This window comes from Dipodomys merriami, unplaced genomic scaffold, assembly GCF_024711535.1.
Source record: "Dipodomys merriami isolate MVZ:Mamm:240054 unplaced genomic scaffold, mDipMer1.0.p SCAF_21, whole genome shotgun sequence".
NCBI classification, from domain to species: Eukaryota; Metazoa; Chordata; class Mammalia; order Rodentia; family Heteromyidae; genus Dipodomys; species Dipodomys merriami.
In genome coordinates this window covers 22,352,432-22,375,861 of record NW_027203493.1, presented here as the reverse complement: position 1 = coordinate 22,375,861, position 23,430 = coordinate 22,352,432, and the positions used below count along the sequence as shown (strand labels likewise).

Genomic DNA, 23,430 nt, shown 5'->3' with positions numbered 1-23,430 from the left:
ACACACACACACACACACACACACACACACACACACACACACACACACACACACACACACACACCATGGTAAGGAAGTTTTCTAATACATGGGTTTGAACTCCAGACTCTAGTCACTTTAGCCAAATCCCCTGCTCTTTGCCTTCACTTTCTGAAACCACAGTTAAGAGTTCATTGGAGCTTAGGGACAAAGTGGGTACCTAGCATGTGCAAGGTCCTAGATTCAATTCTGAGCAAAGATAATCTATTAGAATAAAGCAAACCTAATTTATTTGCCTTAATACTAAAGGAGGTAATCTCTACTTCTAAAACTACTATGTGGATCAACTAATTACATGATTACATAATCCTAATCAGATCCTGGGTGGAAACTTTTCCCTTTCCCTTAAAATAGTACAGGAAAAAATAATACATACATACATATATATATATATATATATATATATACATACATACAGAATGATACATATATATATAGAATAAAGTATATGTGTTAACAATTAGGGGTTATGAGTGAAGGATGAACAGATTTTTTAATATTCTCCTTTTTACTTTTATGTAAGTTTGAAATTGTTTTGAAATAAAAAGCCACAAGAAAAAATAGCCCTTCTCTTGTTTGTTTTGTTTTTGGTGCTAGGAATACAACTTAGACCTTAAGCCTGCTAACTGGAGCTCTGCCACTGAACTACACTACAGCAACTATGGCCTTATTGTGGTTGATTCCTTTGGGCCAATTTTTTTTTAAATTGTGAAAATACCATACAGAGGTTACAATTACATGAGCAAGGCAATGAGTATATTTCTTATCAAGCATTGTTGTTTCCTCCTTTGTTTCCCCACTTCCTATCATAGGCTCCATATCTACATATCTTCTATAAGTCTTCTATCTTTTAGCAGGAAAAAAAAAAAAAAAACACCAAACTACATGAGCAAATAAAGAACACTGGACATAAAGACCTTATAAAACGTAGTAAAGACTTAACAATAAATCCAAGGAAGTCCTTAGCACAAAAAGCTCTGGGACAGTGTTGTGTGTTTAACATGGTTCCTAGCAAACAAGTTGCTTTACAAACTGCTCTGCACAAAGTTTTTCTACCTCATAAATCAAGTATTTTCTGCTGTTATTCATTCATTCATGCCATTATGGAATTTGTATTCTTACTGGGAAAGATCCAGTTGATATTTCATTCTTACAGAATAACCTTATCTGTTCCCACAGCTTCAATTATCACTATAAACTGATGATGTCCATATCAATTCCAGGCCAGACTTTCATCTTAAATTCTAATCTACCTCCAACCACTTGATAGATGTACTCAATATCAAAAATAGTTCAAAAACTGATCGAATTATCTTCTAGTATTTATCCTCTACCAAGAAAAAGTTTATTTCTCTTATAATCCTTAGTGAAAGGTATACTACCATTTATCCAGGAACCCAAACCAGAAACCCCATCTTTGACTCTGCTTTCCTTCCCCCATCCTTAAACCCTATCATCCATACAATCCCTTCTTGTCAATTACACTACTTAAGATTTCCCAAGACATTCTCTTCTCAAACTTATAGTCTGTGAGCAGAAATGGTCTTTCTCCCTTCCTTTCAAACAATTCTAAACACCTTTTGCCACATTCATCTCTCAAAAGATGCATCTTTCTACCATTCTACTCTCATCTCAAAAATTTTCAGTAGTTCCTTTGTCTAAATCCATAAACTAACCCCTTCCTATCCTCTAGCCAATTCTTTCCTCAATGGCTATGCCAGGCTACTATGTCCTAAAACTCACAAATTCCTTTACTCTTCTGTCACTTGTGGCCAGTTAACAGCAATTTGATTGGGGGGGGGGGGGGGGGACAGGAATCACTACCTGTTTTCCTAGGTGTATACATTTTTAAACCTCTTTAAAGCCTCTATTTTCTTACTTGAAAAATGGAGATGCCAGTAGTAGTTACCACACAATAGTACTGTGTGAATCAACGTATGCTAAGTACTCAGTATACACAGTAGTTTTGGATACTCAATAAGCACTTGTTCTGCATTACTACTACTATTACTACTATCACTATCGTTAATTCCTACTCTTAAAGATTTTTTTTTTAAAACAATGTCCTGCTATGTACCCCAAGCTGGCTTTGAAGTTGCTACATTAGCTTAAGTTGGCCTGAAACTTGAAATCCTACTGCCTTAGGCTTCTAAATGCTAGGATTATAGCTGCCACACCACCAAGCCCAGCTCTGAGATTCAACTCTGACATTATTTTATTGCCTATGGAACTCTGCCTGCAAAACATCTGGATTGTTTCAGGCTGTCTATGTAACCTCTGCCATGAGCCAAAAGTTCCTTAAAGAAAGAAAACAAATCTTGACTAGCCTTGAATCTGAAATATTTGTTGAAAGAGTAATTCAGTCAAATTGCAACTTAAATATTAAAATTCTTAACATTTTTAATGATGTGTTAAAAATGGTCACCCACAAAAGCTGTATCCAAAATTAAGAAAAGTTTGATGAAGTATCCATTTAATGTATGAAAAAGACTCCAGAAAAAATAGTTTTCATTATCTTGTCTGAGGCCAACTTTAAACTGGCTATCAATCCTGGCCAATACACTTGAAACTCAACACTGCAACATCTAGGCATGCTTCTATTTATCTTGAAAGTATAATGCTGAGTTTGCTTCCATTTTGTACAGCCAATTCCTGAGTCAATCTCAAAGAAGTCTTACCTTATTAGTTAATCACTGTCAGATCACTTTGATAGGTGAGGGATAGGTGATCTCCCACAGCTCTCTGTGGTTTGGTCTCTGCTCCATACAGCACGTTCATGTCCCCAAACAATGGCTGCCCTGTGACTCTAGCTGCCTGCTCCCCCAGCCTATCATGCTTCAGGTGTCCAGGGAATCAACTAAAGGTGAGTAGGTAGACGGTGTTTTCTAAAATGACTGAATGTAACTAGAGCATCTATTAGTACCTAATAGGCATCTGAGACACAGTACACAGAAGCTTTTACAAATCTTCATTCTCTTTTTAGATCCATGTACCATTTATGTTTTGATTCAAAAGGACTGATATATGGTCAAGAAGGCAATCAGATTTATGGTGCTACCAGCTCATGTGGCTTTGAGTGTCTAGCTCTATCCCAACCCATAAGGCTCCATCTGATTAGTGTTCTGGCTCTTGGAGGCCAATGCAAGGCTCTAACTCTAACTATGCTGCAGATTTTGATGGCCATTTATTCTTCAAGTTGCTGTTATGCCCATCAATATGTAGTCCTGTTGATGATGAACTGAAGGTATTTCCCAAAGCCTTAAAATTTATTTTTAAAATGTATAAGACCCACTGAATCCTGCAGGTTCCAAAGGCAAAAAATGACAAAAAAATGAACTCCAGACACTCTTTAACACTATGAACTGAGTTCTAACAGACTAATAAACAGGTCTGTTTCTTGTTGCTACAAGCAGCCTAAACATGTGGCTTGCTTGGTTACTCTCCCTGACCTCCTAACCACCATTCTACTCATGTATTTACTTTCATTTCTCATTCTTACAAAGAGGCTGTCTTGTGGCCATGGATCACTTCATATGATCCCATATTCTATTTACTAATTCTCATATTGATACCTAATACTGAAGGTGGCTCTGTTATTTCTGACACAAAAAGCATGGGTTCTCTGGACTGACTTTCTTAGATTTCCCATCTTGTACATTATGTCACATGACAATCGGAAACTTGCAAATGCTTCCTAAAATATGGTTGAAGGAATAAAATCCCAGAATGGACTTGCATTATTATGCATGTCTCAGAAATACTCCTTTTAGGAATAAGGCCCTTGGGTTTACTTCTGTACTCCCAATTTTAGACAAGTATTATATGGAAAACATTACAAGTATTCTGGAGTACTAGGTTCAGATTTGCTAATAATTAGGAGTATGGCTCTCTATCTGATCTTTTATCTGTAAAATGAATAGCATGATCTGTTTTAATGACAGTAGAAACCATGTATATCTGATTTAGGATCCTCAGGACCTAAACCTATGAGGGAAAACATAAATGTTTGTTCAATCATCATAGAAACAATAATCCTTTGGGTCTACCAATCTTTGGGATATTAATAACTGTGCTTGTGTGTGTGTCCCCCCAAGTATGTGAGTGTGTACGGGGGCCTTGAACTCAGGGCCTTGTACTCTCTTTCCCTTGGCTTTACTCAAGGCTGGCACTCCACCAGATCTCAGCCTCCTTAGCTAGGATTCTATTACAGGTATCACGGAAAGCTCGTGCTCATTTCAGACACAGCCTGCCTCTGTACGCTGAAGTAGACTTTGCCAGCCACTGTACTTCATGCAGTTCTTTATATTAAAAGTGACCTGCTTGGTGGTAAAGATTATGGGCAAAAGTTCTAGAGCCCTTGTGAATTTACAAAACTCCTATAATCACAAAGTTTTGAGTGTCTGTGGCCTATCCGCATTTTCCTGGATGGTGAGATGGAAGTAATCTGTCATATTCTCCGGGCGCAGGAGATGGGGGATAAGAACCACAAGAAACCTGTGGTCATTTGTCACCATCTGCCCAGGTCTGTGTGCAGAACGGGGCCCAGGCGCCTCCTGGGGTGGTTTGGCTTGCTTCTTTGGGGAAGTGGGGGGTGTCTAGGGCATCTTGAGGAAGCGTGTGTAGGCCAGGGGCCTCAGTTTACCTGGCGCACCCCTGTAAATCCAATCTTCTCAGGTTTTCCCCATGGGCCGGTGGGTCACAGGCCTCTCCATCCACGGCCTCCTCATCCTCCCGGTCGCCGTCCTCCTCATCAAACACGAAGCTATGGTGGCCGAGGGGAGACAGCAGGGACCAGGTCGAATTACTGCAGCTGAGAGGCAGCGGCGGCGGCGAGCGCTCAGACGTCGTCACCGCTTCCAGTGCCCGCCCCAGCGAGTCCGGTGTCAGGACCGTGAGTGATCTGGAAGCGGGCCGAGACCTGGGCCCGAAGTCGGTGAAGAAGTCCGGGCAGGGAGGTGGAGAGGGGAGCCGCCACCGCCCCACCGACCACATCGGGCCCAGCCAACTTCAAACCGGCGCCGCCGCCGCCAAGCCCCGTTCTCCCAGCAGGCCCAGCGCGCGCCGAGCCTAGCCAATCCGAACAGGCTCCGCCCCTGCCTCGCGTTGCCTTGGCGACGATTGGGGCACGCCGAGGCTTTGTCTGGGCCTGCAGAGCGTGGCTTCCTCTGCGAGTTCTGAGCCTCTCTCTACCCTTCCGCGGTGGCTGAACGCTGCCCGGTGCTTAAGAGACTCCGCACCTCCCCCGCCCATGGGTCCTGGCTCCCTGATGGCAACTTTTGGTTGCTGTGGTGTTATAAACCGTTTGGCAAATAAAATATGTTACTGTCAGTGAACAAGGCAGAACGTTTTAAAGTAAAAGAGGGGGAAGCCAAGACAACCCCTCTAGCCCCCAGGTAAGGTCAGGATGATAAACTTATCAGTAGTCATTTCTTGAGGTTAGTGAGCATCTTTTTCTGAGAAGGTGGAGAACTTTTATCTAAGAATGTTCTTTGGGGAGAGACAGAGACAGAGACGGCGGTGGGGGGGCACTGGGATTTGAACTCAATGCCTTGTGCTCTTGCTTGGCTTTTTTGGCTCAAGCTTGGTGCTCCAACCACTGAGTCACATCAGCTCTTGGCTAGTTATTGGAGAAAAGAGCCCCCACAGGCTTTTCTACCAGAGTGGCTTTACACTGTCATCCTCAAATCTCAGCCTCTTGAGTAGTTAGGAAGGCAGGGTATGAGCCACCAGTTCCCAGCTCTGGGACAATCTTCCTGGTTTAGAAGTAATGAAGTATTTTTCTGGCATCTCAAGGGAACTAGTTTGTCCTAAGCAGCGTGTGGATTTTTTAGCCTCTTTCCTGAGAATCAGGATCTCTCTATATAGCCCAGGCTATATAGAGAAAACTTGAAATCCTTCTGTCTCACCTTCCTGAATACTACGATTAACTGTGTATGTGACCACCTCAAACACTTCATTCTTTTGTGATGAAATGTCGTTTAAAAAAATGCTGATAGGTAAGGAAGCATTGTGAGGTGTGGAAGCTTGATGCTTTGTTCAAGATGATAAAAACTGTACACCTGTAGCTAAACACTTTTGTCCAATACAATTGCTCGTAGAAATATCACTAGGGCTTGGAAGGGAGCTCAGTGGTAGAGTGTTTGCTGCTCATGCTTGAGGCACTGGGTTCAATTCCTTAGCACCACATAAACAGAAAAAGCTGGAAATGGTGCTGTGGCTCAAGGGGTAGAGCACTAGCCTTGAGCAAAAGCAGCTCAGGGATAGTACCCACACCCTGAGTTCAAGCCCCAGGACTGGCAAAAAAAAAAATATCATCACAAAAAAATTACATAATTTTCCGTTTCCTCATCTGTCTATATCCTGCTTCAGATACACCAAGTGAAAAGACAGTGGTCAAAACAACACAAAAACTTGTTACAGACGAGGGTGATACGAAAATCTTTTACTCTGAATTAGATAGATCTGTGCAAAATTTGACACAACTGGATATGGCAGAAATTAATTACAACAAAAGATAATTTCAGGATGAAGAAGCTCAAGTTACTAAAATATTTCACCAGAAGGTGTAACTTAGTGGTAGTGTACTTGCCTACACTGTGAGAGTACTTATGTTAAATCCCAAGTATTGAAAGAAACAATACAAAAATGCAATCCTACAAACTACTTATATGAGGCATTTTGTTAAAATTTGCATTAAAATCACAATGAAAATGAAGGAAAGCTGGAACAACATATTGAGTACTATAAAGGATCAATAAAAAACAAGTTCATTAAATTGTTTTCCGTCTTTACCCTATTGTTGAATATTAGCATAACTGCTTAAAACCTTTTGTGAGAATATCTCTAGTATTAACATCACATTTTTGGCACTTCCCAAGGAGATAAGCTTGAGATACAATTTTCAAACAGAAATAACCTGAGGGGGGAAAAAAGGTTTAATAGAAATAAAAAACTTGAATTAATGATTTTCCTTAATAAATATCCTTAAATAAGCGGTTTGACCTTTACATTCCTAGCCTATTCCTGTATAAAATAGGAGATAATCAACCGGGCGCTGGTGGCTCACGCCTGTAATCCTAGCTACTCAGGAGGCTGAGATCTGAGGATCGTGGTTCAAAGCCAGCCCGGGCAGGAGAGACCGTGAGACTCCTATCTCCAATAAACCACCAGAAAACCGGAAGTGGTGCTGTAGCTCAAGTGGTAGAGCGCTCCCCTTGAGCTGAAGAGCTGAGGGACAGCGCCCAGGCCCAGAGTTCAAGCCCCACGACCGACAAAAAAAAAAAAAAAATAGGAGATAATCTACCTTACAATAATATTTCATTACCCATCAAAGCTTCTAGATCAGGAATAATGTAAACTTACCACTTAAACTTCAAAATGTTTCCACCAAAAAATTCCATTGTAGGAATATTAAAAATGCAATGCACTTTCCTTCTTGAAGCACTTTACTGAACAAAACATGTCTTTTCTTCAATGTTTTGGGGTCACCATTATGACTAATAATGAACCATATAGCTGAGGCAGTAACATGGTGCTAGTGTTTGAAGCTAAGTCCTCAGTCAGTTGTTTTACAGTGCCTTTTCATTTGTAGGGCTGAGAGATCTTAACAGTATGGGTAGAATTATTCATAGATATACAAATTAGCTTAAAAGAGAGTGCCTTGCTTAAATTATAGAATATTGTTTTTGTAAGGTTTTCCTTCTATTCACTTAATTTTCACTTTTTAAAAACTTGTTTTGCTTTCATAATGTACTCAAGATCATTATTTTTGTTGGTTCTAAAACCTTCTGCAAGTGAAGGTAACTTTCTGTTACAAAAATACCACTAGCAGTTCTATGGCAATATAGGCTACTTTAATATATCCCTGGACACAACATCATGTCTTAGCTTGCCTCAAAAGAAAAGGCAGAGTGATTGGGAGGAGATGAGTGAGCCAAGGTGAAGGTGAATGAGATTAGAATGGAGTTAGATGTATAAAGGAAAGGTAATTATTGTACTTTTTGGCTATAGAAATTTAAGTCTGTGAAGTTTAAGGTATACTTACAAAACAGCCAGGTAACAGAGGTTCATACCTATAATCTTATCTACTCAGATTACTTAGCCTTAATAAAAAGCTGAGCAAGACATGAGGCCCTGAGTTCAAGCCCTTGTACCAGCACACACACACACACACACACACAAAATACAACACATGGGAGTCTCACATTTACTTAAATTTCACTCAACCAACTGATTTCTCATTTGTAGTTGAGGGATTGAAGACCGTAAACACTGAATATTCAAGCATTTGACCATCTTTAATATCATGTAAATATTTTAAAGCCATTTGCTTTGAAAATATTGAATTGGCATTCTCAAGTTGCACAATTTGTTTTTTGTGATATAGTCAAATTTAGGAGAAACTACTTCTAAATTCCAACGAAGCATTGTTAGATATTTATAGATGACTATCAAAATTGTTCATAATCTGTGACTTCTATTACTTCTTCCAAATCCTATACTTTGTCTACAAAACACTAAGTAAATTCATTGTACCTAGTTATAAAGTAAAGCAAAATGGATTTTTTAGAAACTTCAATAATTCAAAATACTGAGTACAATAGTGTATTCTCACTTTTTAAATTTTTTCCCACATATTTTAAATATCTTCCAGTACTAAGGCTTGAACTCAGCACCTGAAACTGCTCCTTAGCTTTATTCACTCAAGGCTGATGCTCTACCACAGTTCCATTTCTTGTTTTTTGCTGGTTAACTGAAAATAAGAGTCTCACGGACTTCCCTGCCCAGGCTGGCTTTGACCTCCAGTTCTCAGAACTCAGCTTCTAAAGTAGCTAGGATATCTGGCATAAACTATGGGTCTGTGGCCCTATTTTTTAAATGAATAAAGTTTTCAATAACTTGTATTTTAGGAAAAAAGGTTTTAATTAGGATTTTCTTACCAAGTTATGATTTAACATTTATCAGATGTGTAAATATACAAATATGATAGCAATTTTTAAAACTTGTAAATAGTTGGCCATACAAAATTACAGCACACTGGAAATAAATCCCTCCCACATTTTGTACAAACTACATGATTTTGATATACAAAGATTCTGTTTTTATTACACTGACAATGTACAACCAAGACTATTTACAATGCAAAAAAAAGTATATAAACCACAATTTAACTTTCTGCTACTGGCAGCCACTATAGTTTAGGAGGTAGCTTTAATTAAACAAATGAGCAGAAGCCACATTTCCCAACTTGTGTTCTAAAAATAATTTACATAAGATAAAAATTCATTATATGCACAGTATGTACAGTTTAATTATTAAACTGCAACTTAGCTTAATTTTTTGTATGTCCAGGCTAACTCACATGGCAGTAGGTTTGCAATTGATTTAACCTTGTTTAAAAAAAGAAACTTACTGAGCAATTATAACTTTATGACTCCATATAGAAACATGTCAGAAGCCCACAGATGAAAATCAAGTACTTAGAAAATATTTAAGGACATAGCATTTAACTTTCTTCCTTTTATCTACCCTCCCCCCTTAATGGCACATTTTTAATGTCTAACTGGGGTTCAACATCTGACCCACTGAATGAGCCATTTGTAAGTGGGAAAATGGAGAAGGTATATGGACACATCTACTTAGCAGTGCAGGAGAATCCAGCGGTTTGAGAACTAAATGGAAGTGCTTTCTGTCACAGTTATTCCAAGTTATTTCCAATAACTTAATATATTTACCCCTGATTTACTTTCTGTATAGTCCAAATTGTTAGTTCAGCACATACCAACAAAACTGGAAAAAAAAATCAGCAGAGTCAGTGATGACAAAAAATACTTATTGGAAAACTGCACAGAGCCATTAAATCCCTCAGGAACCATTCAAATCCATATATTTTTAGCCAAATCAACTAAACCCACACAACAATTAGCCTGTTGCTTTTCCTCAGTAGTACAATTACAAAATACTAAGGAAAAAAAAATACTATGATCACAACCAAAGCAATGTATAAGGATGCGAAGCAAATGGTCTGCTATGTTTTGTTTTGTTTTCAGAAATCTAACAGCTGTTAATATTGTTTTAAAAAACATCTTCAGGTTTTAGATTTATAAATCACATGAACAAGATGAGAATACAAAACATAAAAAGGTAATGCCTGTGCATACTCTCACAGTGTGAGCTGAGAGACTGTCCCTTTTTCACCCCTGCAGTAAATTGTCCTGAGATTAATGATGAAACATGAAGTAAGATTAGTAAGACTTTTCAGTTATCTAAAATCACATTTAATTTTTTTAAATATTAACAGCTGTTCTCTATTTTGTGCTTTATCCAGAAACATAAAAATTTGCATCTTAGGATTCACAAAGAATGAACTTTATAATATCGCAAGACTACACCCAAATTCTTTTCAAGTTTTATTTATTTCAAACAGACCCCACATGGCTTAGACATTACATTTATTTTTTTTTCCCACCAATTTATAGTTTAGGCACCTGTTCTTTGAAAATGTCTGGGTTTGAGAAATAAACTGCCACCTTCCCCTTCCTCTAAGTGGTACCAGACAGTAATTACAGACATGCTTTCCAGAAGAAAGATTCAGAATAAGGTCCACTCTAGAAACACTGTGATTTTGGTTGATGAGGAAATGGTCGGAAACACAGTAGTTCAGTCTTTCACTCTTGGTAGATTGTAAGCATAGCGCACCAAAGGAAATCCTCGGCTCTGATAGAAGCAGGCTCTTCCGCAGGCCTGCACCTGGTCAGAACTGTCTGAGACGAAGGAATCCTCTTCATCTGCGTAGTCCGAATGGGCCGACTGCGTGCCACAGTCGGACCAATAGCCCTCGGGTCTTTGGCAAGAAGCCACTGCCAAGGCAGGACAGCTGTGTGATTTGATGAAGTGTTTGCATGACACTGGTTTTGTCAGCAGGAAGGATTCACAGCAGTCGCACACGGTCAGGTTCCCCTGCAGGTCAGAGTACACGCCACAGTCGTAGTAGAAGTCTGGCTCCACACAACCCCCCTGGCTGCTGATGGACACGGAGACGGATCCGCTTTTCTTGGTCACACGAAGCTTCAGTAACTTCCATTCTTCTTTGAACTTTGGGTTGAAGAACACGTACAGGACCGGATTCAAGCAAGCAGGCAACGGGAAAAAAATCAGAGTGACCGACTTCATTATTTCAGGACTGATCGAGATGGCGGTGATCAGCGGCGCAAAGGAGAAAAACGCAACAGGGCAGAAGAAGATGCAGTTGGTGAAGATCAGCCACGCCACATGCTTAATCATGCCAGACTGGGAATTCTCCGAGAGGTCTTCCTTTTCCAGGTTGCAGTACAGTTTCGTGTAGATAACGGCCATTAATAGAAACGCTAGGGAGTTTAACAGCACTAAGGTGACGGTGTATCCTAAGGACGGCGTCTCCCCCGTCGGGAACGGCAAGCACAAGGGGGAGGCGGAGTACTCTCCTGAATGGAACAGGGGGAAACAGCCCGCCACGGCAGCCCCCAAGAAAGCGCACAGGGCAGCAACCTGGAACTGCTTGAGATGATTGCTCTTCCCGCTTTTTATCATGCCTTTTGCAGAGAAGCTTCTTTCCACCACTGCTAACATTAGTAAAAATATGGCACTTTCTGAGGAGAAAACTGCCAGAAACCCAGCAACTTTGCAGCCGCTGCCAGTCTCCCACCAGATGCCAAAGTCAGCAAACCTGCCCCAGGATACAGCATCAAGGAACGTGAGGATGCCAGTGTAGACTCCCATGAATAAGTTAGACACTGAGATCAAGCCTATGAACAATTTGGAGGAAGGGAGTGATGTACAAGATGCAAATGTGGTTACAATGACAAGCAGGTTGAAAAACAATGCAACCAAGAAAATGAACCACACGGTAAGACGAATCATCCAGCTTCCCAGTAAATATTCACAGGGTTTAAAAGCACCTATGATGAAAAAAGAAAACACAGTAAGAGGCCGTATTTAAAAATACCCTATTTCCTATGCTTAACAGCTTTATAGACTAATGACAGTTGGCTCTTGAGGGAGTCTGCTACCTATGTGAATTCATCAAATTGAAAAGATGACAACTTTTTAAGATATTTCAGTCATAGAATAGGCCAATTTTACAAATAAACTGGCTTTAATTTAATTAGATATGGCTTCAATTTCCCAGAAAAATGTCTAGCACATAAAAGGTATGTGATAATATTGGGGACCTGGAATTAAATGCTTCATGACATGTAACCTTACCTAGAGAGAGGAACTTATATCTGTATAAATTTCATTTTATCACTTGTGGACGGTAATGTCTGTTTCACTGAGCTGTGAAGCATGTAAAATTATAAACAGGATACTTAAGCAGGATGCAGAATATATAGTTGGACTTTAGTAAATATTAGCTCCCTTTTTCTAGTCTATATAAACTTCATAACAGTATACATATATGCACATATTTTAAACATATTATTACCTATTTCTTATAGCTTTAAAAGGCAACCTGATGAAGAAGGCTAAGACACATATAGTTACCTTCCTGTTTTACCCAGAGAAACTGACATTGTAAAGCCTTTGCCCCAACAAGGGTCATTCAGTAAGACAGTACAGCCAGTATTAAGCCCACATTGATATAATTATACAATGCTTGATACAAACAACTATATAACACATATGAGTTGTGAGAACTGACTTAGTAATTTTTCCTTTCTTATTTTATTTATTTGGTTCCAGTACTGGTTTTTGAACTTAGAACCTTACACTTACTAGGAACTCTATTACTTGAGCCATACTGCCAGCTCTTTTTGATTTTTCTTGTTTTGTTGTCATTTTTAATAGGGCCTCCCTTCTGTCCAGGAGAGGCTGGACCTTGATTCTCAATTATGCTTCCCACATAGCTGGGATGTCAAGTACACTCCACACAGTTCTCAGCTTTTTATTGATTGAGATAGGGTCTAGAGAATGTTTTGCCCAGCTGCCCTAGAACTGTCATTTTCCTGATTTCTGCCTCCTAAGTAGCTAAGATTATGGACGGGATCCACCACACTCAGTACATTCAGTAACTGGATTGTTTGTTCTAGAAACTCACTGTCACATGCGATCCTTGTCATAAGTGAGAACTGTTTCATATAAAAAAACTAGAAATGAAAAAAGTGAGAAACACAAGAATCTATGTATCACAATTGTCTGAAAGATATGTTCTATTTTTCTGGACTATCATGAAATTTGATATATCCAAAAAGCACTTTAGTCCTCAAGACAGTTATAGACCCAAAAACCATTTACCTGATTTCCAGATCACACAAAAATTTGTAACTTAAGGCTGGGCACTGATGTCTCCAATTAACCAGCAAAAAGCTGAAGGTGGTACTGTGGCTCAAGTGGAAAGAGTCAGCCTTGAGCAAAAAAAGTAAGAGCAAGTACCCAGATAAACCCTAAACTTAAGTCCCAGGACTGACACATATACACATACATACAAATTGTGACTTAAATTTTATTTTCACTCTTCTTATCAGAAGAAGGGAAGCTCTTTAACTTTAACTTTCTTTCTGTATGGGAACTCATTATTTTTCAAGAAGGAGGGGTAGCACATCTGACCTGGAAGAAAAGGACACCTACAAAAGTCTAAAAGTGACCAACACCCAGATTCTCTCTGTGGAAGCCTACCACCTCCTTCAAACCTAAAAGGATCTATGTTCTCCTTTGTTGCCTGATTCTGCATGAGCATATGTGGGTTTGTGTGTGTGTGTGTGTGTGTGTGTGTGTGTGTGTGTGTGTGTGTGTGTGTGTGTGCATATGTGTGCATGTGTGTACTTACTATAACTGAGTTCACCCTTACTGTTACCTTAGGGAGATGAGCTCAGACCAGCTTTCTCCCTGGACAAGTGTAGAAGAAATGGAATCACTGCATGATCAGTAACCTCCCTTTAAGAAAACCACTCCCTTCTCCCTGGATCTTCAGCTTTTTATGTATACTCTCTAACATATGACCAATGGAGCAACTGAGTAGTTATCCATCTTCTAAAAATGAATACATAGAGACACACAATGCATTACATAAACTTAAGATTCCTGCCAATTTATCCATATATGTATCTGCTAACTTTAAGCTTATTATCAGGCAGAGGATGTGGATCAAGTCGTAGAGTACTTGCAGGCAAGCAAAAGGCCCAGAGTTCAAACCCTAGTACCACACAAGAAAATGAAAAGCTTATTCTTTACACAAACCACTGTATTAAGTATTCAACAAATAGCACCACAGAAGCTCACAGTCTGGCAATCACAGTAGTGAATCATAATGTGTGATTCTGACATAAAATCAATGTCTAGATTATCCGGTGACATCAGAGCAATGAAATCTCCTTTGTGCAGGCAAACAATTTCACAAAAAGTAGTTTATTTTATAGTTAAATTATTAATCCATCTTTGTTATATTAGGTATAATATTACAAATATATGGAAGCAGTTTAGTAATTTTCCCAAGACTCATAATTTAATGAATCATAAAAAAGTGGCTTAGTTACATTTTAAAATAATACTAAAAATATTAAAAACCCTAATAGACCAGTGATTTGTAGAGAGAGTCAAGAGAACATTAGGAAAGTGCCTCTTTTAGCTGCATGCCAGTGGATAACACCTATAGTCTTAGAGCTATTCAAAAGGCTGAGATTTGAGAAATGAGGTTCAAAGCTAGATTGGGTGGAAAAGTCTGTGATAATCTTATCTCCAAAAGTAACCATTAAAAAAAAACCCAAAACAGCATTGCTGGAGACAAAGCTCAAGTGGCAAAGCACTAGTCAAGCAAGAATGCCAAGCAAAGTTCAAGGCTTGAGTTCAAATCCTGATATGGGAGGGAGTGCCTCTTGTGGTTACAATGGCTGAAGTCTGTAATCCTAGCTAATTGGGAAGCAATAATAAAGGGATCAAAGTTCCAGGCCAGTTTGGGTCAAAATAAAATATAATACTAGCTGAAGATCTTGGCATGTGCCTGTCTCCCAAGCTATGAGAAGAACACAATAGTTGGGTGGCATATTCCTGTAATCCAAGTAACAGGTAAGCATAAATTGGTGGAATGTCCAGGACAGATCAGGCATAATGTAAGACCTTATCTAAAAAATAATCAAAGCACAAAGGGGCTGGTGGAGTGGCTCAAGTGGTAGTGAACACCCTTAACATGTGCAAGAGTTCAAACCCAGTACTGGAAAAAGAAGCGGAGGGGGGAGGGACCCAGGGAAGGAGAGGAGGGCAGGGGAGAGGGAGAGGGAGAGAAGAAGGAAGGAAGGAAGGAAGGAAGGAAGGAAGGAAGGAAGGAAGGAAGGAAGGAAGGAAGGAAGGAAGGAAGGAAGGAAGGAAGGAAGGAAGGAAAGAAGGAAGGAAGGAAGAAAGGAAGGCAGGCAGGCAGGAAGGAAGAAAGGAAAGAGGGGAAGGAGAAAGAGTCTCTTAAGCAGTATGTACCTAATCCTTACCCTGAAAAATCTTAAGGTGCATAGTGGGATTCAGTGGATAGGACCCTGAAATCCCGAAAAAGATGCTTGAGCTGCCTATCAGCAGACCACATTTGGAGTGAGTAGGCCTTACAAGATCACCTAGTCCCACCCCTACTCCATAGAAATCACATCCATCCCCTATGTGTCAAGATTATTTAACCTATGCTTACTTAAAGTGAGAAACATGGCAAATTATATTGGGCCTTACCTGTTGAGGGTGTACAATGGATAATTATTTGACTGTGTTCTTCATTTTCAACACTGCTTGTGACATTGGTTGCATCGGCAGTACCTGAACATATCACATAAAGTATGCTCAATTAAAATTGGATGCAATTCAAAAGTGCCACATTTCCCTACCTTTTTTCCCCCTCTCATTGTAAACCCAGCTTATATGAGTCTTGATAATATATCTGTGATGCTGATCACACAGGAAATGCCACAGACTTTATATTGATCCTTCCCAAACTGATTATAACACAGACCCATTGATTAATGCATTAAGGAGTGTTCTGTTTTTAAAAGTTCATGCACTTGCCTTTGTCCTTTGTCACACTATGGTCTTGGAGACTGTTATCTTCTGTGTTCAAATGTGCATAAGAGTCACAACCCCAAAATGCACAGCACTGATAAGCATAGGGTACTGATAAAGACCTGGTGAAAAATTGTAAAATACACAATGAAAGATGAGGGAAGATGGGGGTGGGTGACACTGATCAACATACATTGTACCTATAATCTGACTTCTGGATTGTACAACCCATACAAATACACATTGGTTAGAAACTATTTTAATCTCTGAAAACTCCAGTGGTGAGTCAGGAAGACCTAACTGCCATGTGTCTTATAGGGTGGCCATTTATTCTTTCCAGGCCTGTTTCCTCATCTATGAATAGCGTCCTGGTAAAGTTCATAAAGATAATCACAAAGACATATTACAAAATTGTCCTTTTGAAGTTGATTGTGTGTTAAGCCATATTTAAATTTTCATCACAACAATGCAGTTTAAATGTTCCCAGGCACCAGTGGCTCATACCTGTAATCCTAGCTACTCAGGAAGCTGAGATCTGCCCAGCAGGAAAGTCTGTATGAACCTCTCATCCCCAATAAACTACTCAGACAAGGCCAGAAATGGTGCTTCAGCTCAAAGTGGAAGAGCACACTAGCCTTGAGCAAAAGATCAGGGACAGCACCCAGGCCCAGAGTTCAAGACCCAGGACAAGCCAAAAACAAAGAAGTAAATGTCTATGATACCTTTTATACATATCATGTCTTAACTATGCTCAATTTACCATATGAAACATCAATATCCAACGACACTTGTGACTTTGCACCATTAAATAAATTGACTTTGTTCATATAAATGTAGTGAAAGTATTTATTGCCTTCTTCCTCAATAATAGTCTCAAGTACTTTTCACTATCCATAATGAGATCATACTATATAAATCTGAAGTCTCTATTAAGTTTTACAGCATTATATCTACTTGTTGTCAGCTCACATTATATTGTTTGTGATATCTTATTGGTAAAGAAAAGGCATTATATTCATTAAAACACTATTCTGTATTTTTAGTTCATGTTCTCAACAATACTCATGATCTGTTATTCACCGAATCTACAAAAGATAGAGGTAGAAAGTAACTATAATCTAGCAAGAAAATCTTGGAAACAAGGAAAGAAAGGGGTGGCGGGGTATGGGTGAACAAAACCTCAGAACACTATAATTTGGGAGCTTACTATAAACCCAGGGAAAAAGAATAAGCAAAAACATACCTGAGATTAGCAAAGTCTTTTGCTGATAAGGGGTCTTTCAGCTTAAAGTTGCCCACAAGTTTTAGCTGGTTTAGCCCATTCAGGCCTTCCGTGGGAAATGAAGTTAGCTCATTGAAACTTACATCTCTAAAATGTGAATGAGACTTTGAGTTAGTTCCCTATGTAAAAAAAAAAAAATCACATAAATCTCTCTATATATTAACATCATAAACGTTATATCCCTAAAATGATAGACGTACCATGTGTCTGTCAGGTAAGAAGCTGTTACTATCTCAATATATTTTAGCAATTTTGATTTTGCCCATGTTAAAACACGTTTCAAAACTTGGGGGGGGGGGGGCGGGGGAGAAGGAGGGAGAATATGTCTTGTATCCAGTAGGCAGGAGGCTGAGGCAAGAAGATTAAGTGTTCAAAGCCAGCCTGGGCTACATTGTGAGACACTATCTCAAGGAAAGAAAAAAGAAAAACTTCTCTTCATAGCTCTAGAATGCTACTTCATATAATTATCTGCATACTCACAGGTTAGTAACTGGCCCGAGCTTAGCAAAAGCTCTGCTGTGAATTTCATGGATCAGGTTTCTACTCAGATCTCTGCAATTTAGAAGTAACATGTTAATTTTTCTGAAGATGTAACATATCTTTGATGATAACAAAGACCTTCAATCTTGTCCAGCAACATTTTTTTCCTGTATGCTTTATTGTCTCTCTTTTGTGAAAATTTATTTCTTAAAACGGAATCCCTATAGCAGCAAAGCTGGCAACTATTTCAAAACAGTTGTAAATATTCTCACCTTTATCATTCTGGTACCAGTTCAAAACTATAAATGATATGAGAGAACCTTTGGTACTATTAACTAGAGGAAGAAAAGCCCAGCCCTTACAAGACTGAAAATAAAAATAGGCTTCATAGTGTTTGCCTTCTCAAAGGTTAGTGATAAGACTCCAGAGAAGACAAATAGAATCAATAAACAAACAAGGGCATTCCAAGAGGGCTGCAGATATCTTTCTTTCCCTAAGCAGGAAATAAAAATCCTATCAACAGCAAAGCTAGCTCTACATTCAGCAACACACCCTGAAAAAAAATTCTGCTTTTACAGAATTAACAAATTAGAAGAGTAATCTATAACCACACTTATGTTGGGCCTTAAAGGAAATTTAAAGATCCATTAAGTTCATCCAGAACGCATGTCCTGAATAACAGAAAAACTTGAAACAAGTTGGTTATAAATCATGAAAAGACTTGCTTTTCATGGCTGTCAATCAGTGCTCTCAAAGTCATGGCAACTAGGATCCAGCTCCTGTCCACATGACTGCCCACACATAGAGAATGCCTGTCCACCACAAAAACAGACACCACCACCTCTAGTACAGTGCCTGTTTATTGTTGTTTGCTACTGCTGTTCTTTATGATGCCTAGGACCAAATCCAAGGCATTGGGCATCATGCTATCCCTGAGCTGTAACCACAGCCTCTTTGATTTCTTAAAGTGGAGCCAGTAGGAAAATAGATTAAATATATTAAAATTTTCAACATTTTTCTATATTGAAAAAGATCATTAATTTAGTGCATTACATTTTCCAAACTAACATTCTATAAAAATAGTGACAGTTTCGTCTTGGTCATCTCTGTAGTTCTACGCTAATGCCTGATGCAAACATACACTCATATTCTCTCTCTCTCTCTCTCTCTCTCTCTCTCTCTCTCTCTCTCTCTCTCACTCACACTCACACACACACACACACGCACCTGGGTACTGAACTCAGGGCATGTGCTTGTTAGATAAATACTTAGTCCTTTTGCTTTTTAGTTGTTTTTTTTTTTTTTTTTCCAGATAGGGTCCCATGCATTTGCCTGAGCTGGATTTAGACCACAGTTGTTCTACCTCCATTCTCAAGTAGCTTAGATTACTGGTAGGCACCATCTCTCCTGACCCTAAATAAATTTTAACATGAGTGCTTCTGTTATACATAAATGAGCTATATTACTCATGATAGACAACCCAGAGCAAGAGTCAGCCAACTTTGCTTTTTACTTGGCCAAAGAATAAATATTTTTACCTTTGTGGGTCATGTGGTCTCTGTTGAAACTATTCAACTGTGCCACACCATGAAAAAAGAAGCTTAGACAACACTTCAACAAAAGGCCTGGCTTAGTTCCAACAAAACTTAATTTATGAAAACAGGAAGCAGGCTAGTAGTGTTGACTCATAGGCAGTAGCTTGCTCACCCTAGCTCTAAAGGATGGAGAACTCACTATTAAAATTTGGAAACAAACTCCATCATTCAGGTTATATACATTTATAATTTTTTCACTCAGTAAGGTACAATAGCATCAATTAGCTCAGGTAAAAACTACTAAAAATCGATTATATAAAGTACAATGTGATAAGGTAGACAATATTTATGAATCATAAATTGAATCTTTAAATGGAACTACTGGCATGGAGAGCATAGTGACACATTAATTTATAACAACAAAAAAATGTCAATAATAATCACAGGAAAACTTACAGAATCCTTAGGTTTGCCAGGCCTTGAAAAGTATTTTCCTTTATTTGGTGGATTTGATTACGTTGCAATGAACTGAAATAAAGAAGAAAGAAGAAGGAGAAGAAAAAGGAGGAGGAGGAGGAGGAGGAGGAGGAGGAGGAGAAGAAGAAAAGGAGGGGGGAAGAGGAGGAAGAAAAGAAAAAAGGAAAAAGAGGAAGGGAATGAAAGAATAGGAGAAAACAAAACAAAAATTACTTTTTCTATTTGGAACAGTAACATTGTTAGTTAAACATTTTCTAAGTTTAAGTATTCATTTGTATTTAATAATTGCTCTTTTGGAAAGTAAAGAGAACTGCCATTTCCTCATGCTAAAAATAAAAAAAGTGGGATTAAGTGCTATTACATCCTAAATTAAATTAGGAGTTAATTAGTACACCATCAAAATTCTTTATCAAGTCCACGAGGTGAGAGAAGATGACACAGTGCGAAAGAACCCAAGCCAAGTAGCACAGGAACCAGACAGTTGATAACCTCTTCCATCACATCCCAACCAGCTTCCGTGATGGCTGTCCTATAAGAGCACATGGTGGGCTATAGAATTCATGACTGTTTACTCTCAGCAGCCAGGGCAAGATGTGTTTTGCTTTTTAGATATACCCTTGCCCTTTTATAACATCTAATAGAACGGCTGATGAATAAGTGTCTAATGAAGGCCAGGTGTTAGCCCATGTTTATTATCCTAACTAATTAGGAGGTTGAGCTCTACAAATCAGTGTTGGAAGCCAGCATGGGCAGATAAATCTGAAAAATTATCTCAAATTAACCAGCATAAAGTCGAAAGTGAAAGTGTGGCTCAGTGGTAGAACGCTGAAAAATCTGAGGTAGAACAAGAAGCCTGGAATGCAAACTTGAGTACTGTCACAAAAAATAGATACGCTGTGTGCCAGTGACTCATGCCTGTAATCAGAGCTACTCAGGTGACTGAGATCTGAAGATCATTGTTCAAAGTCAACCAATTAACCACCAAAAAGCTGAAGTAGAGCTGTGCCTGAAGTGGTAGAGCACTAACCTTGAGCAAAAGTGCTCAGAGACAGCATCCAGATCCCGAGTTCAGGCCCTAAGACTAGCACACACATGCACACACATGCACACACAGATAAAAGTCTAGACTTTCCTGCTTGGAGTTGGCTTCCAACTGAGATCCTCAGATCTCAGCCTCCTGAATAGTTAGGATTATAGGCCTGAGCCACAAGTGCCCAGCAGATGATATAAATTAAAAAGGCCAATTTGCCATTTTATTTAAAGGAATACCTGATTATATGAATCTAATTTCTTAACAGTAATAGTTCAGGTTAGTAATAGTAACAGTTAAGTGCTCAGTGAATTAACAATACAACATTACAAAAATAAAAAATAATAAAAACAACTTACATTTCTTCTAGAGCATGACATCCATTAAAACTTGGAAGGTCTCTTATATTGTTGTAAGACAAATCACTTAAAACAATAGAAATTGACAAATCAATGTCACTATTAGAATTGTATATTAGAAACATTATACTCAGAAGCATTGAAAGCAGCAATAAGATCTTCAAAAAAAGAGCCGAATGAGGAAAGCAACTATTTTTAACCTAAAACTTGTAAGTTCCCAGAGTACCTTGGTGATACAAGAGGCTTAAGATTCATAAAGTCCAAATGTATCATGTTGATTATAGATAATATAAAATATGCTAATATATTAATTTATGCACCAAAAATACAATATGGAAAATATACAATTGTTTTAATTGATAAAGCTACAAGTGTTTGAAAATGTTCTGTTTTTTTTCAATATTGTTTATGCCATAAATAATTTCTGTTGCTTTTTCAATTAAAAAAAAGCACAAGGAGAATGGTATGCTTACGCAAATCTTTTTAAACACTCATATTCAATAAAGTATCAGAATGGTTACCTTCCAACCTCATCACTATTTTCTCTCATTGGTGGCCATCCACTTCCCATTTACACCATTTAATTGCTTGCACAGTCAGTCACTTAACTTTACTATCTCCCTCCAGTAAATGCTTAGTAACAACTTAGCACTTTGTTCTGGTGACATGCTTACAGCCTTCATTTCATTTCCATTTCTAGTCCTTTAGGAAGCTACATAATTACTTCATTCCTGATTAGAGGAAGGTTTAGGTTCTGCTTGTGGATCTTACAATCTGTTGTGGATCAAAGAGAAGAATATGGGGTCTGAATGCCTCTGGGGAATCAAGAGTAAGGACAGACTCAAGAAAGAAAAACAAAACAAAACAAACAAAAAAACCCACAGGTTTGACATATAACTAAAAAATAGAGTGCTTGCCTAACATGTGAAGGCTCTGGGTTTAACTCCCATAAAAAGAGGAGGAGGAGAGGAGGAGGAGGACGGCGAGGAGGAGGAGGAGGAGGAAGAGAGGGCTGGGTAGGTGGCTCAGTGGTTGAGTGCTTGCCTTGCATACATGAGGCCCTGGGTTCGATTCCTCAGCATCACATACGCAGAAAAAACAGGAAGTGGCGCTGTGGCTCAAGTGGTAGGGTGCTAGCCCTGATCTGAAGAGCTGAGGAACAGTGCCCAGGCCCAGAGTTCAGGCCCCACGACTGACAAAAATAATAATAATAAGAGGAAAAGGAAGAAGAGGAGGAGGAGAAGGGGGAGGGGGAGGAGGAAGAGAAGGAAGAGGCAGAGGAAATGGGTGGTAGAGGAGGAAAACAAGAGTGAAAGAAAAGGGAAAGAAAGAAGGGAGGGAAGGAGAAGAAGAGGATCAAGGAAGAACCTAGCTTAGTTTTTCTTTATTCAATACATAACTCAGAAGATTGTGACAGACACAAGAACTGAAACCAAATTCAGATGCACATGACCTCTCCAGTAGACCACTAACCTTGCCTGTTTATGTGAAAGAAGCAAATAAAAAGTAATTGTATGTTAAAGCTACCTTCTGAAAATAGTTTATTAAGAAATAAAGCAGAACACTTGTAAAGTACATACAAGAAAAGTATGAAGAGCAGCGGGAAAGAATCGAACTTACAGAGTCCTGAGCATCTTTTGTTTTTGGCACAAGTTATCAGGAATGCTGCTTATCTTTGTACCTGTCAAGGTCCTGTGGGGAGTTTAAAAAAAAAAAAAGCATTGTTCATCTAAAAAACTATTTCAAGTCAGCATGGTAAAAATGTTATTCTCATACACAAGAATAAATTCTCATGTGCTTGCGCATACAAGAGTCAATGAATCCCATTTCCTAACAACTCCCTAATGGTAGGTTGGTAGGAAGGTGAATTAACCCTCAATCTAACATCATGTTTACAGTAAGGAATAAAAGCTTAGAGTTCAGATAATAGACTGTCCAGATAATGGAGTAGGAGAAAAATATGTATTTATAGCCATGCCCTAGCTACAATTACCTGAAAGCTGTGTCACCTTCTTACATTCAACATGTGTGAAACCACCTTGACGTCTTGCCCTGGATATTGTTTCTGTCTTTTCTGTCAGTCACCTAGATACTGCATTTTAAAATACTCTCCTCTACCTATGTTTTCATTTGCTGTCAATCCAAGTTTCTGTTACTTCTTTCTCCATAATGTGCTCATATCTAATGCTTTTTCTCTAAGCCACGTCCTGTTTTCATTTGTGA

At 38.8% G+C, this 23,430-nt stretch overlaps 2 protein-coding genes across 2 annotated transcripts in view; both read right to left on the bottom strand.

Annotated features, from left to right (window-relative positions):
• The window catches only part of Ccdc34 (coiled-coil domain containing 34), a 142,976-nt gene extending 137,897 nt beyond the window's left edge, over positions 1-5,079 (bottom strand). The window contains exon 1 of the mRNA XM_070031770.1: positions 4,682-5,079. Within this exon, the coding sequence (XP_069887871.1) occupies positions 4,682-5,031 (350 nt within the window). The 5' untranslated portion in view covers positions 5,032-5,079. The remainder of the gene's footprint in view (positions 1-4,681) is intronic.
• Positions 5,080-6,572: 1,493 nt separating this feature from the next.
• The window catches only part of Lgr4 (leucine rich repeat containing G protein-coupled receptor 4), a 107,983-nt gene continuing 91,125 nt past the window's right edge, over positions 6,573-23,430 (bottom strand). The window contains exons 11-18 of the mRNA XM_070032698.1: positions 22,828-22,899; positions 21,208-21,273; positions 19,798-19,869; positions 17,807-17,878; positions 17,288-17,413; positions 16,051-16,166; positions 15,721-15,804; positions 6,573-11,975 (exon numbers count right to left, since the gene is read on the bottom strand). Coding sequence (XP_069888799.1) covers positions 10,699-11,975; positions 15,721-15,804; positions 16,051-16,166; positions 17,288-17,413; positions 17,807-17,878; positions 19,798-19,869; positions 21,208-21,273; positions 22,828-22,899 — 1,885 coding nt within the window. The 3' untranslated portion in view covers positions 6,573-10,698. The remainder of the gene's footprint in view (positions 11,976-15,720; positions 15,805-16,050; positions 16,167-17,287; positions 17,414-17,806; positions 17,879-19,797; positions 19,870-21,207; positions 21,274-22,827; positions 22,900-23,430) is intronic.